Raw genomic sequence first — 16648 nt, forward strand, 5'->3', positions numbered from 1 at the left:
TAATCTTAAACATTACAATGGAAGGACCTATCCAGACAAAAGAAAACCACAAACACATTTTCCCTCCTAAAACACACTTGGGCCCAACGGAGACAGTTTAAAAGTTAAAAACCCTTTTAGCAGCTCATGATCAGACCTAGGATTTACCACAACCAGTTAGCAAGATTTTTTTAATCTGTTAATCATGATCCACACTGAAGGCTAAGTGGTGTTGTAGACCACACAATAATTAACAATATGCAAATCAACATTCTTTTTCTCATCTAGACAGAACCAATGTCTGGTCTATGCTGTATCTGCCCTGGAATAGCCTTTTCTGTTAGGGGTGAAATAAAAAATAATATTACTATACAGGCCCTAATGTGGGATGCAGCTATATTAATGTCAATCTGCCTTATGCCAGTATAAGGTGCACTTTTATCACCATAACTCTACCCATGCTAAGGGAACGTTGTTCTGCTTTAGCTATAGTGGGACAGCCAACTCTAGGACTTGGCTAAATAAAAAAGTTGCACTAAAAGTTGCAATGCATTAGCAATACTGCTACCGCTAACACACCACAACTTTCAGTACAACTTTTGAATTTAGCTGCGTTCTGGAGTTACATTCCAGAAATGGTGACCCATGGCATCATAGCTGATAACAGTTTTCAAATAGCTGAAGTGTGATTACAGAGAGGGCAGAGATGGGCTTTTTTCTGTGGCCATAAGACACAGGACAAGGAGCAATGGCCTCAAACTGCAGCAGAGAAAATTTAGGTTGGAGATAAGGAAGAACTTTCTGACTATGAGAGTGGTGAAGCATTCAAACAGGTTACCTAGAGAAGCTGTGGAATCTCTGTCCCTGGAAATTTTCAGGAGCACATTGAACAGATGCTTGGCTATGATAGTATAGTAAGGATGATCCTGCTTTGAGCTGGGGGGGCTGGACTAGGTGACTTTGTGAGGTTTCTTCCAGCCCTACTTCCCTATAATCACATAAGGGAGCTCTATACGCAGCCTTACAGTGCAGCGCTTTCCTAGAAATTTCCATGGACCACCTGGCCTGCCAGTCACAACATCTGTGTACTATTTGGCGGCATATCTACTAGAGTATGGGTGTCAAAGATGTAGTGCAAGGGCAAGATACAGCCCATGAAGCACTGTGATCTAGTCCACAGGGCTTCCCATGGGGCCACAGATTTGGCAGCTGGACAAATGGTAGCACCATTAACTGCATTGCTCCTGGAGCCACAGCAATTAACACTGTCACCATTTTTCCAATCACCAAATTTCTGACCCCATGAGAAGCCCCACAAACCAGATCCAGACCCTGAAGCCATGTCATCTAGCTCACAGGGCTGGAAATTTGGCAATGGGAGGAAGGGCATCTGCCATGGCTCTGAATTCAGCAGCAGTTAATCCTGCCACCAAATTTCCAGCCCTGAGGGCAGATCTACAGGCCAAGTGACATAGCTCTGCACTCCAGATCTATGGAGACTAGTAGTATGCTCTAGATCTGGCCCACTGGAGGAGTTTGACATCCCTGTATTACAGCAATAATATTCATGGAAAAGTAACATAAAGATATGTATAGTTAACTTATTTTGTGTGATATAGCTACTAGGAATAAAATCATCTGATCAGACAGCCCTTGAGGAAATACCTCAATTGTTTTGGGCCATTGTTTGGGACCCATTGTAATGTTATTTACAAATATGTGAGTCTGCTAATATGCTATCAAATTTGTTTGCAATATCCTTCTCCAAAATGTCATAAGTGAAAAGATACCAATTATTCTATTTCCAGCCTATACAGCTCTGATTTTTCACCAAACATTTGAAAGCATTTGTAAGAAAGTATTCACTGCCCTTTACAAAAAGGTCATTTAAGTTTTAGATTAGCAAGACAATACTCCGTTTCTTTCTTTGAATATTCCATGCAGACCATGGTTCACATCTGCCGAACCACAGGCTTTCCATCTTTGTACTAATGGAACCAACAAGGTCACTCAACAAATAAAGTAATTCAAGATAACTTGAAAGTAAGTGAACCTCCTCCTCAGTCATGAGCTGTGGAAACCTGCTGTGTAAGCAAAGCCTGGTAGTTTACAAAAGTCTCCCATCTGGATGAACTAGAAACTAGGGAAGTGTTTTATTTGATCAAGATCTACAAAGATTAAAGAAATAACCAAAACCCCTCCCCACCCCGCAAAAAAAAAAATCTAAAAAACCTCATGATTCTTAAACCACATTAGAGGCTTGCTGTGCAGAATTATGGCTTAAAAGGATAAGTTCATCTCAATTCAGAAGACTGGAATAATACAGCTGTAAACAACTCAGCATGAATATCTGGGTAAGGAAAATATTGCCCAAGTTATTATTTTAACCAGCACTTCTCATCTATGTGCTCAGGATTTTTTCCATTTTCCCCATCAACTTGGGGAAATGGAGTGATTCTCAACTAGGATGTCACAGCACCCTGGGGTGCTTTGAGATCTTTCCAAGGGTGCCGTGGGGTGCTATGCAATATTAGCACTATTATCTCATGGATTATGGTTGGATGCCTAAACCCAGAGATTTCAAATAGGAACCCACAGTGTTAAAAATATTCTGACCTGCTCCGGTCTTTCCAAGTTCTTTACAACAGAAAAAATGCTCTACAGTTTTTCCGCAGGCAGAAAGTAAGTGAAAGCTAAGAGCCGGCATTTTCTGAGGGGAGGAGGAGGGGGGCTTGAGTCTAACAAGGTTTAAAATCACTGGTTTAACTAAAGCAGCCAAACCTTGTATGCCAGCCTCATCTAGCACATGGGTCTGTATCATCTAGCCTGCGGGGCTCCCCATGGGTTCAGAAATTTGGAGATGGGGAAGCAATGGCAACATTACTTGCCATGACTCTGGAAGCTGTAACAATTAATGCTGCCACGGCATCCCCACCCTCATATTTCTGGATCTATGGGGAGCCCCTCTGGCACGTGAACAAACACACACTCAAAGAATTGTCACTAGCTTGCTCTCAAACTAGAAAGCCACTTCAGGCAGCACTGCACAGAAGTCTGTTCTGGATGCAGTGTTATGCAGCAGTTTTTATTAGCTTTTTGGGTTACGGAACTGAAACTACGTTTATTATGCTTGCAGATTATACCAGCCTGGGAGGGGCTACAAACACTTTGATGGGTACTATAAGAATTCTAAATTATCTTGATAAACTTCAGAAGAGAAGTGCAAAGTACAGTACTACATTTAGCCATGAGAAGGCCCAAGCACAAGTACAACATGGAGAATAACTTTATAAGCAGCACTTCAGAAGATATGAAGGAAAAGAGATCACACATGAAACAAAACAACATGATACTCTTGCAAAAAAAGAAGAGACAAATCTCACTCTTGGTGTACCAGCACAGTGCTGGAGGCATCAGCTGATGTGTCCATTTTTGGGAACCACAATTTGAAAAAGGTGATGACAGACTTAAAGGAGTCCAGAAGGGCAACAAAAAATTCAGAGGTTTGTAAGTCAGATTTTCCACCAAAAAAAAAAAAAAAAAATGTTCCTCAAAAAAAAAAAAAAATGTTCCTCAAAAAAAAAAAAAAATGTTCCTCAAAAAAAAAAAAAAACAAGGGTTTGAAATAAAATTTTCCCCAAAAAAAAAAAAAAAAAAAAGATTAGAGGATTTAAGGATTGGGTTTGTTTTCTTTAGAAAAAGAAAGTCTCAGGGAACATGACAACAGTACTTAAGTATTAAAAGTTTATTAAGAGAGCAAAGTTAAGTTGTTCTGCATGTCCATTTGGAATAGACTGAAAAGCAGTTGGCTTATTTTGCAGCAAGGAGGAATTAGGTTGGATATTAGGAAAACCTCATAATTATACATTTATACAGGGAATTAAGTACTAGAACAGACTACCTAGAGAAGTTGTAGCATCTCTGTCTTGAGAGGTACAGGCATACCTTGGAGATATTGCGGGTTCAGTTCCAGACCACTGCAATAAAGCGAATATCGCAATAAAGCGAGTCACACGAATTTTTTGGTTTCTCAGTGCATATAAAAGTTATGTTTACACTATACTGTAGTCTATTAAGTGTGCAATAGCATTATGTCTAAAAAAACAATGTACATACCTCAATTAAAAAATACTTTATTGCTAAAAAATGCTAACCATCATCTGAGCCTTCAGCGAGTCGTAATCTTTTTGCTGGTGGAGGGTCTTGCCTCGATGTTGATGGCTGCTGACTGATCAGGGTGGTGGTTGCTGAAGGCTGGGGTGGCTGTGGCAATTTCTTAAAATAAGACAACAATGAAGGTTGCCACAAACCTTCAATTTGAAAAAAAACGCAATATCTGCGAAGCGCAATAAAGTGAAGCGCAATAAAACGAGGTATGCCTGTATTTAAGTACGGGTTAGACCAGCATCTGGCCCATGGATCTGATGAGGGGAGGGAGAGAGCACTTGACAGGTCCTCAAAACTCATTAAGTGGCCCTCCAGCCGAAATAATTTCCCACCTCTGGGTTAGACAGACACCTGCAAATGGACTTCATTTCAGCCTTTACCCATCTTTACTTTCAAAGCACACCTAAGTGCCTATTGAAATTAATTTTAGTAGCTTGCATGCTTTTACAGTTTTCATTTTAAAATATGCAAATGAGGTTAATATTTGAATATTCAAAGTAGAAATTGTACCATTTTTATATCATCTCTACATTACATATAATCTCTGCATTTCTGGACCTCCAATCTTGCTGTAGCTTCTCATATCAGTTACCACTCCTAGTAAGGCAAACCAGAATCACGTTTTCCATGCCCAAAAAGCACCAAAAGTACCTACCTTGCAATGGCAAGCCCCAGAGTCTGTGTTATCTACAAGCTTCTCACTGAACAGACATTTCACTCCCCTTGCTGAAATATGTAGGCAGGTCTGAGAGGAGGAAGGAGAGAGATGCACACGCCAGGTGGAGAGAGACCAAGGTGTAGAGATTGAGAGAGAGAAGAGTAGAACAAAAAGCAAACAGAGCTAAGAACGCTTGTTCAGAACTGCAGAGAACATTCTGACATCAGCCTCCACTGGCTTCTGTCAAGGCTCCTTTTGTTTCTGTTCCTACTTGACTTCAGTGTCCTTTGCTGGGAGTTGGGCCCCTCTGTGGATTTTCCTACTCCTTAAGCTCACATGAAATAGGGGTTGAGGACATTTCATATCTGCTAATGTATCCGAAAGGGAAAGGGTGGGTGTCACTTGTGCAGAATTCTGGATCAAGAGATTGCCAAGTAGGAGGAAAGGCTCAGCCTGAGTATCCCACCGCCATGACGCATCACTCCTAATACTGAAACATTTTCCAAGACTATTTCTGTGCCTACTCCTACCAGCTATGATTCTTTGACCCCTGATTTTACATGCTGCTTCCCTGATTAACCTTCATGTGAACATGGAGCATTCAGCACACAGAACTAGGCTTAGCTGAAAATCAATCAGTTTTATGCAATACTTTGTGAAGAGCAAGACACTACCAACCAAACTGGCTTCTGGCCTAATCATTAGCTCAAAATTGTACCCAGAATGCTGTCATTACCTGGCAAGGAAAACATCTGCCTGCAGCAAGCAGGCATGACAAATGCAGTCAAAGTTAATAAACAATTTACTGTTAATAAACAGTTAATAAATAATTTACTGCTTTGCTCAAAGATGAGCAAGGGCTTATGACTTACTTTGCAACAAGAACGCTCAGAAGTCAGCAAATACCATTTAGTTTTCAGAAGAAGAAATATTCAGATTGAAAAAAGGGCCAAACATGCAACACCTGCAAAATTTGCCCCAGACAAACCCATAAAATCCCTTATTGCTCTAGTTGTACTTCCAATATTTCTTTTAACAACAGGAGTTGATGCCAAGGCAAACACACAGTTCCCTCACTTCCTAATCCTTGAAGCTGGTGTTCTGTGGTTGGAATTGCACAACAGACAGACACATTGACATGGACAGGGAATTAAAACAAGGACTCAATTGTTTCAGTTTCATGGCATTCTCAGCGATTTTTCATATTCATGCCCAGAGTAGCTTAACATTCATGCTTGTGCAATATGCAACACTACTGTTTTTTTAATTATGTATTTGTTCTCTCCTCTTTTCCAAGATTTCCAAATTAGTTAATGAAGCAGTAATCATGTGGTTTAACATCTGCAAGAGACACTATAAAAGATTACCACCATTACCAGCAGAGAGCAACAAAAATGACTAGAGGCCTGGGAAATACGTCTTATAAGGACAGGCTGAAAAAACTAGGATTATTTAGTCTGCAGAAGAGAAGACTTTGGGGGTGGGGAGGGTAGAAGAGAAGGGAAGTGGGGGATTTGATAATGGTCTTCAAATACCTGAAGGGAGATTATAAAGAGGATGGAGATAGACTTTTCTCTGTGACTGTAAGGGCCAGGGCTAGGGGCAATGCCTCAAACTGCAGCAGAGGAAATTTAGGTTGGAGATGAGGAAGAGGGTGTTCAAGCACTGAAGCAGACTACCTAGAGAAGCTGTGGAATCTTCATCCCTGGAAATTAAGAGCAGGTTAGAAAAACATTTGATTGAGCTGGTTTGGTCTGGAGTGATCCTGTCCTGAAAAGGGGACTGGACTAGATGACCTTATGAGGTCCCTTCCAGCCCTACTTTCCTAGTATCTTATTTGGTTTGCAAAATATACATATTGCTTTCAAAGCTCTTTTTAACTATGGCACAGGTTACTTCTGATACAAAGGTATGGTTCATGTAAATAAGGCCAAGGCCACACAAAGAATAAGAATGTCTCAAATCCTTCCCTAGTATCCTGCCAATGCAATTAATGACATACTGTTTTGGCCATTCAAGAGAAGCATCAAGTAGCCAAAACAGCTCCCACATCTCATACATTCCTAAAGCAGCCCTGCAAGGTGACTGCAATCAGGAATTGAAAGATTATGTTATTTCTGCTACACAAGGGCTCTCTAGTTCATGGGCCAGGACTAAAAGCCTGCAGGCCAAATCCAGCCCACTGAGCGATTTTATCCAGTCCATGAAGGCTAGCGGAGTGGGGAAAGATGGGGAGGGGCACAAATCAATAGTGATTTGGCAGCAGGGGTGTTACCAGTCATGGCTGTCGCAGCTACATTGGAACCACCAGCTCACCTAGGACAGAACTGCAGTATTTCATCCTACTGCTTCTAAAAAGTTGCTGACCCCTCCTTTAGTCTATTCAGCACTGTGATCAAAACCACTTATTTCTACTGTGTGAAACGGCTTTTCTTAAGATCTACTAGGATCCATGAGCAAACAGTTATAAAATAGCAGCTTTGTATTAATCTCATGTGAAAAGGAGCCCACGGATCCATGGAAGGGCTCCTCTTCATGTTTGGTACCAGCCCAAGCCAGAGCAAATGGACTTTTATACAATCTTGTCCCAAAACATTCTTGAGAAAACAACAAAACCTGGATTCTTCACAGGATTCAGTTCCTTAGCAGCAGCGACATCCCCCCCACCCCGCAACATACCCTCACCCCGGGAAGGTGAGGGTTTGTGAACTAACAGGGTGGAAGTGGGGAGATAGGGAGATATTGCAGCCACAGCAAGGAGCTGCATAGGAATACTGAAGTGCTACAGGTATTACTTTAAAGGGATGAAGTGGATCATTCAAGAACTAACTGCACATTAAACGGATACAAATGATCCAGGTGCTATCATACTCAGGTTGTCAAAGCCTTTCAAACCATCCAACCACAAAGGCATCGTCCAAAACTGTCGTTAAGATCACTTTCCCATTCAGCATTTTTCAACTGGCCCTCATGGGATAATTTTTTTTTTAATCAGTATGGAACATAAAGTAACTCTACCTTAAGTACCACAGATAAATACAGAAAAAGCAGTAATCTCACTCACACCTGTTTCTAGATCATATGTAGAATATACATGCCTACAGACAAACACTACCACAGTACACTGCTAGCAACACTACACTGCACTAGAACAATATTTTTACCTTGCTGACTTATCATCCACACCCAAGGGTCAATAAAGAAGGTAAAGGCTAGAGAATAGGCATCTCAGACAGTAATGCACAGTAAAGCAAACAAACAGAGGTAAAGGAGCATAGTGAAAAATCATTACATCCAAGATAATGCATGGGCATCAAACTGTGAAGAAACTGGAAAAATGCTTAACAATGTCCTGTGTTATTATGTCACATGACACCCATTTTTTTGATTTTCACGTACTGAGTTACAGGGTTTGAATTACATTCTGACTCTTGGGGGGGGGTCTGCGGTGGCGGTAGCTAGAAGCTGGAAGAAGCTGCTGCTGCCCCTGCTGCTGCCTGAGATGCAGGGTAGGCCAGGGGGGCTCTCATCTCTTATGGGGTGGGGTGTTCAGCCTTTCTGAGCTCCCCCATAATTCAAACCCTGCTGGAGTTACACTTGGTATGGGTAAGCTGTTTCTCAAGGGGACAATTAGTATGAACAGAGAATAGAACCAGAAAAAGCTTGCAACTGTCATGACCCAGACAGTGCTGAGAAGGGAACAATTTCCTGTTATATTCATGATAAAGAACAGCTATTTCTTTGAGTGATAAAGATAGTTAGTTATTCATTTCCAGTAAATCCCAGGCCTCCCACATGCTGTGCTATTTCCTTTCCATGGCTGCCTTCTTGGCTTTCTGCAGCTGTTCTCAAGAAGTAATAGCAAGATCTGGGTGTACATGAACAGCCTTGCCCCTCTTCAGCAAAAAGACAAGTCTACAGAGACAATTTAAGCCTGAATACCCTTCCACTGATGACATTCATGGAAGAGGTGGGCACAGATTAGAAAATACATCCTTCTAGTGCATACTACACTGGAGATGTGATTAAGCAACACACTAATACAGAACAATGACAAACAGTTTATCTTTACAGAAAGTCCTTCTCAATGGTCTATTAGAAAGCATGCAGGAAAGGTGTACCTAGCTCTACCAGCCTCTTTGGACAGCATGTAACCATAACCGTGGAAGAGTCCCACATATTATCATTGCATAATCAGATTTCACTCCAACTCCAAAATTCTGTGATCAAAAATTGTTGGATCAGTTGTTTTTGCATACAATAAGCCTCTGAATCACAAAGCCAATCAATCAATTGTACAGCTCAGAAGCAGTCTTGCTCTGTAAAATGTCCAAAGCTCAAGGGTCAAAGCTGTTTAAAACTTTAATTGGCAAGTTGGTGGTTCAACAACATTCCAGAAATTAAACATGCAAAGAGAGCCAAACACCTGACTCCACTAGAGATATCAAGTCTCACTGGACTACCCCATTATTCTTCCCTTGCATCAACATGGGAAACGTTTGCAACAGAAGCAACTAGTTACTAACTGATCTGATGTGGGAGTTTTCTCTAGGCCTTAAACTCAACTTTTAGGCCACAAAAATGTATTTCCCACAAGGTCTGTAATCTAAACAGATCTTCAGAATGCAAACACTGACTTCAGAAAAGAGAAGAATCTAATTTTTCCTTAATGAGATTTAACAACCCAGAGCTCTTGACATTGAATGTTAACACCTTTAGTATACCATAATCCAGAGCTCTTTACATTGAAGATTAACACTTTTAATATTGTATTCCATTTTCAAAATTTCACTTGCTGGCACTGAGAAGCTCAGTCACTCTCAAGTGCCAAGTATAGTTTAACAAGCAGTTCACTAGAACAGACAGATGTTTTTCCTTCTCCCTGCAACCAGCATGTATAACACAGTAGAAGCAATCTGAAGTTTAACTGCTTAAGTCAACATTAAGCATAGCCGAACACACTGTTCTTTCAGTTCTACAAAAGTTTCTAAAACAGCCTATTCAGACACTGAAGCTACTGAGGGATATAGGGGAAAGAGGGGAAAAAACAAAACAAAACACTTAATTCCTTTATTATAACATTTAAATAATCACAACATTTACACAAAAAGAACAAAGTTACATACAATGTGTTCAACTTAAGTGCATAGCTTCAAGACTACCAAATAAATAAATGAAGACCATGCACCAAAGCAAATTATACACTTGTGGAAAATTAACGTAACCAGAACTAGTTCAGCACCCAGAGATGTTGTGTGGTTGTATTAGCAGCCCTGAACAAGACTAGCTCCCTTCATTTTCAGGCTTCTAACAGTCATTTGGGGGGCTGCTAGTAGAAGTCTAGAAGACAAGGAAACCAGAGCCCCTTGTTTTCAAGGTTTCTACTAATAGACCTTTGACTCCTTAGGCTTTGTGGCACAACTAAGTGGAGTACCACTAGTTACAAAGTAGACAGATATGGTTACCATTATTGATGCAGTTACCCCCAGTACACTCAGGTTGCAAAGCAGACATTTGGGTTGAAAAGTCTTATGCCTGTAAGCATTTCATGCACCTAGCAGAGCTTGCTACAAAATAAGCCAGATCTGTCCAACTGGGAGCCTGCAATATCCCAGAGACACCAGTGCTTGCCAGAGACTAGCTTCTGATCTTATGCTGTCCTAGCAGCAGCAACAGTAGCACATATGGCGCCCAGGACAGACAAGGCTTTATTTTTCTGCAAAACTGAAAGTGAAATGCTCTCCACAGTGGCACACTGAAGACACGCACAGTTCACTTTACTACATAACACAGTCAGCCCCAACTGATTGCCAATTTGCTTAAATTGGGGATGTCCAACTTGTAAGTGACATGGTGCCACACACCCCATGGGCACCTGCCTGCAGCACTCTATGTGTGGTGCCCTGGCTGCCCATCCCCCTATGGCTCCAATTGTAACAGCAGCAGCTGAGGACAGGCTCCTTCCTTCCATGCTCCAGTTTCTACATCTTGTCCCCACCTCAAGGGATGGTGCAGCAGTGGCACAGGGGAACCTGCTGGCCCAGAGTTCCCATGCAGCATGGGAGTGGCTGAGGACCTGAGGGTGAGGCTGGGTCATCTGAACAGCCCAGATGTAAGCAATAGGCAATCAACTGGAACAGACAATGTGTTGTGTAGTAAAGTGAACTGTGTACTTCTCCAGCGTGCAATAATCTAATACACTTTTACATTGGGTAAGATCCCTGACAAAGCCAAGGATTTACCTGCGGACATCCAGAAATTGTTGTGATAAAACTCAAAATGAACAAAATCAACATGAAGTTAAGTCACTGTACCTCCTCTAATTTGTTTATTTTGCTTATCTGCCTGGACAGTATGTTTTATTGATCTTCTTGTACATAAACAACTTCTCATTTGTGAGGGTCTTTCATACAACTGAGAAAAACCTCTATAAAGTAGGAAAAACTAAAACTAATGCCATAGAAAATGTGAAGGTGACTCGGGACCAGGTAAAGTACACAAACTGTAAAGCAGCTAGATTGCAAGAGAAATCACTTCTTTTGGTGATCTCAAGTTATCGTTAGACGCATATATTTATGGCCATACAACAAGTTGTATGGTATTATTTGAGAAACAGCATGCAATACAATATGTAGATAAGTTTGCATGTTCAATGTCAAATATATCTTATCCTGTTTTATGAAGGCAAGAAATTTAATATTGTATTGACATATTGTATTTGACATAATACAAGTTTAGATAATATTTATGCAAAATGAATCACTGCCATCAATTTAAATCAATCATAATGGTAGCAGAGCTCAGCTCATTGCTTACAGCGGGAAACTATATTAGGTCTCCTTTGGATACAGTCAAGGAGAACCCATCATAAAAAAATAACTGGAAGCAGTCTGATTTTTAATGATGGGCTCTCTGAATGTGCGTTATATATTTTAAATCCAGATAATGGACCACATAGTCATACATGTCTGTTGATGCAAGGGGCATCTTGTTCTGAAGACAAGAAACATGACTTGTCTAACACTTCTCCACTTCAAAAATACTGATGCTTTCTCCTGAAGCCCTACATGCAGTTTGATGAACCTTTCTTAAAACCGTCTTCATTTTACTTGGCACTATAAGCCTCTGGAACATCTATACAAGAAATCAAGAGAAACAACAACAACAACAGCTACCAACCCCAGTAAAATAAGAGGAACAAAAAAAGTGTCAGGTCATTAATAATCATCTAACTTGTAAGTTGCTATTCCCACAGCCTGTGCAGCTGGGTAGGAGTTTGCCTTTCAAGGACACAAGTAGTTCCTTTGTAAGGGGCTAGAGAGGGGCCAAAGGAAACAGCACAGAAAGAAAATAAAAGGCCTCACCAGATCAAGTTTTTGAACACAGGAAGTGCAGCTATCTGCAAGTCAGTTGCATGAAATGAGATTCCTAACCCTCTCATCACCTTCCATTTCCAGCACACAGCCCTAGGATAGACAAGTAACTTTCTCAGGTCTCTCAATACCAAAAAATAGAGATGAGCTGACTTCAACACCAAGAATTTTGCACTTAGTTGGGACCATATGGCCACAAATACCATAGCAGCTGAGCACTTATTTATGTCTTGTTATAGGAAACAAAAATAGTTTGACTGAATTCCAGAGAAAGCCTTCTTGTGTACAAGCACCAACTTTTCTCCATTTCACATTTAATCCTCACATACATATATGTGTGTATGTGTGCATCATCATCAGCAAACCCTCAATTCAAGAATGAACTCTACCATGGCTCATTGATGGGTTTTGAGGCGACTCAAGAGTCCAATCCTTGAGCCACAAACACATCTCCAGAAGTTGCAGGTCTTTCCGCAGGTGAGAGCAGGCTGCCAGCTGGGGTTTCTCTCCTTTTCCTTGCTTGTCTCTTCTCTGCTTCAAGGGCAAGACACTTTACCTTGAAATAAGCTGCCACCTGCCTGAGGTTGTGGTGCCATTGGGGTTGGCTGGCAGGTAGAACTTTCCACTCTTGATGTCAGCATGCATTTTCTTGAGTTATTCCTTCAGTATGTCCTTGTAGCATTTCCCTTGGCCATCGTGAGATCTCAGGCCATTACTAAGCTGAAAGTAGAGCACTTGTTTTGGGAGTTGAGAGTCAGGCATCCACACACAATGTTCACTCCAGCAAAATTGGTGCTTGAGGATCACCAACTCAATACTGGTAACATTGGCTTCAGCAAGGAAGCTGGTGTGTTTGTGTGGCAATCTTCCTATTTGATATGGAGGATTTTCTGGAGACATCTTTGGTGATATCTCTCCAGGCTCTTGTGTGCATGCACGCGTGGGCACACGCACGCACACACACACACACACACGGGATGATCCTGCCTTGAGCAGGGGGCTGGACTAGATGACCTCATAGGGTCCTCTCCAGACCTACTTCCTAGAGTTATGACTAAGATATGCAAAGATTAACTCAAAATAACTTATTCTAAAAGTAGCAATTCTAGTCCCCGAATTCAGACTACCTAAAATATCCTAAACATACTACATTCCCAATTCCAAATTCTTGTTGCTAGAAAGCCATTTCTGAAAGACCCATCAGTATCATTAAACTATTAGGTGAACATTTGCAACTACCTGATATGTATTCCCCAGTACAGAAAGAAAAATAATTAGCTGCCATCTTCTGCTCAAGAACTCCCTCAGGCTACCTCTTCTTAGAGCCAAACTTTGAATTAGCTTGCATGATCCAAATGAAAAAAATCTCTCTCAATAACTGCTACCAGCACCACTGGTCAGTGCACTATTTATTCATACCAACTAACAAGAAAAAGAAACCAAGAGTCTACTAGAAAAAGCAATGACTCAGTATATATTTAGAACATTTGCTGTGAGGATTGTTATACGCCCCAACTCCTGAGGAGTTTCAACAGCCTCCTCTTTTCTCCTTTAAAACAGAAAATAAAAAGTTACATACCACTGGTGACACTCGGAACTTTGATCCCCTTTCTGTATGGCTGCCTCTGCCTCTTCTTTCCCTGTAAGTGTTTAGAGTGATGTAAGAAATTCAGTTACTTGCACTCTTGATAAATTAGTGTTTCCCAGCTCCCAAAGTACTAGTCTCTACAATGAGAGGAAGGTGTAAAGCAACTATACATTTATCAGTTACTTGGCTTTGAGAGTATTTTGCAAACGGTTTCATGCTCTGGGCATCCAAGACCATACATAAATAACCTCTATATATAATTAGGACCCATAGCTGACATCTTGGATCACTAGCATGGCTTCACAGCATGCTTGACAACTGTTTTGAATGCAGAAGACTGTTAAAGCTTTTCCTGGAGTGTAAATTAAACGGGTTCTGTGAAAGTTTCATTCTAAAGACCATTTCAAGGAAGGTTTAAGAAATAATCCTCATCTTCTCTACCTGTTCCAAGTGCTTAGGGTCTTAAGATGTTCTAGCTGCAAGCCCTTTTATGTATGAGCTACATAAATTCAAAATCTGAAAATTAAATAACTACTTTAGTTTTCTGAAAGGAACCACTTGGGTAGATGAGACTAAATTAAATTGTAAATTATTTCTTAAATCTAACAGTTATAGAAATCTTAATTTAAATGTCCTGTTTTTGTTTACAGCCATCTACAGTGTTGAAAACACCAAACAAACAACATTTGACCTAGTGAATTAGAATCAGAAAACAAAACTGATCAAACTTCACTGAAGAAATAAACATTTAAAACTCATTTGCTTTTTATCTATATGTACCTTAAAGTGATAGTACACTAAGTAAGCCTTTTTAAGCAAGTTACATCAGAAACATTTATTTTGATGGTAAAGACGACACTGAATGCAGATACATGGTTTTACTGTAAGCTTTGCTTCACCACATACTAAAAGCAAACCTGTATATCTCTCAGTAGTAACGGGGATGTACCCATAATACTTTTCTAGAAACTAAACCCAACATATCACTACAGAGATTGTTAATCCATTCCTAAAGAAAAAAGGTTTAAAGTTAATAAACTCCTCCCCCATACGGTTTCAAAGGGTCTGGTGGCAGAGCAGGTAAGGAGGTATCAAGATATGGAGCCAGAGGTGTGAATCTGAGCCCCACTCTAGAGTGATGCAATGGGCTTTCCCTGGGTACACTTGGTTATTTGGGCTGGAGAATGAAAGGCAGTCCAATTTGATGTCTGGGCATAGCTGGTTAAAGAAAAAGGCATCCCTTACTCATGCTACTTGTCAAGCTTGGGAGAACTTTTGACCTTACACTCATTGTTCAAATGTTTAAAGTGCACAGTTTATAAGCCTAAAGCGCAAAAAATCAGCTCCAGTAAACATGATGCTATACATATATATTTCTCCTTACCATCAGAAGCATATGATTTTTTCTCATCTGCATCCTCTGTGATATCATACAGATCACTATAAGCTCGGATTAGGCGCCAAAGGAAACTCTTATGGTCCTTATACTGCAGGCAGAACATAAATATTGGAGATGACTTACTACAAAGATTTTTTTCCACCAATTTTCAACGGGAGCACAAACAGAAAGGATATTAAGTATTATGTGGCAAGAGTTGTTATTATGCATAACAGCTCTTTTACACACCAAGGTACACAGAGTGAACACCTTTTACAACTTCCAGTTGTCCCAGACTGACAAAAACTGAAGTGGAGGCTGAAGAAAGCAAAAGCACAAAATTCATAATTAAATTCCAAATAAAATGGAGCTCACAATAGGCCTAATTAATTGTGTCATGTTGTAAGTGCTCATGCCACATGACAGGAATTTTAACAAAGATGGGAGCACCAAGACCAGACATCCACTTGTTTTCATTCATCTTCAGAGACAAGAAATAAGTCACAATTCTAGACCATTTTACAATTCAGTTTAACTATTTAGTGGTTCATGTGTTGCATTTCAGTCAGCATAAGATTGGACATTTTCATATTCTGGCTCTCAGAACACCCATGCAGTTATTGTGGCTGGATGGCCAAGGCAGGAGGGGAAACGGTCCATCAAGAAACACAAGTCAATTCACTTCCTGCTAAAACAAACAAATAAACCCACCATTCTCCTTCTCTTCCTCCTCAAGCTTGGCTCTGTAAAAATGAGGCCTGTGCAAAGCAGCTAGTATTCGCTTCGGATTTGGATTCTGCCAATTCAGGGGACAGTAATTCGAACCACTGTCCAGAATTGATTCAGCCAAATCTCTGAATCACACAGGCCCATCCCCCACCTGATCTCCCAGCCCCAGCAATGGCTGCCCCCCCTGCCCGCACTTTGAAAAAAAAAAAAAGCCTGCACTCACTGGATGCTGCTGGGTGGGGTGGGGGGGGCGATCCCCACTGCCCCACGCTGCATGGGGGGCTCTGAATGAGCCCCCTGATGCCCGCCTGCTCCCCAAGCACCCCCCACCCCAGCTCTAGCCCTATAAGAAACACCCCACCTGGCACTCACGGGTTCCTGCCCAGCAGGGGGCAATCCCTGCTGCCCCACACCACGTGAGGGCTCTTCCATGAGCCCCCTGAAGCCCCGAGGCCACTGCAGGAGCTGGTGAGTTTGGGGTTTCTTGGGGGGTTCTTTTTCTTAAAGGGCCGGAGCTGGGGCAGGTGGGGCAGCCATGGGGGAGCTGGGAGGGGTCGAGGGGCTCGTGGTAGAGGTCCCCCCCACAGCGTGGGGCAGTGGGGGCAGCAGTGATCACCCCCCTGCCAGGCAGCACCCAGTGAGTGGAAAGGCCAGGGCCTGGGCAGGGCAGCCATTGTGGGAGCTGAAGGAACAGGCAGGGAACAGGGCCTGGCAGGGGTCCCCCCCATGGTCCCCACCCCACTCCTCCAGCTCCCCCTCCCCCACCCCCTATTTAC

General features: G+C 41.6%; 1 protein-coding gene across 1 annotated transcript in view; it reads right to left on the reverse strand.

The window, feature by feature from the left end:
- RMDN3 (regulator of microtubule dynamics 3) overlaps positions 1–16648 on the reverse strand; it is a 104597-nt gene that overhangs the window by 42781 nt on the left and 45168 nt on the right. The window contains exons 5-6 of the mRNA XM_019519013.1: positions 15150–15252; positions 13757–13817 (exon numbers count right to left, since the gene is read on the reverse strand). Coding sequence (XP_019374558.1) covers positions 13757–13817; positions 15150–15252 — 164 coding nt within the window. The remainder of the gene's footprint in view (positions 1–13756; positions 13818–15149; positions 15253–16648) is intronic.

Source organism: Gavialis gangeticus, unplaced genomic scaffold (assembly GCF_001723915.1).
Source record: "Gavialis gangeticus isolate Ggan-Ray unplaced genomic scaffold, GavGan_comp1, whole genome shotgun sequence".
NCBI classification, from domain to species: Eukaryota; Metazoa; Chordata; order Crocodylia; family Gavialidae; genus Gavialis; species Gavialis gangeticus.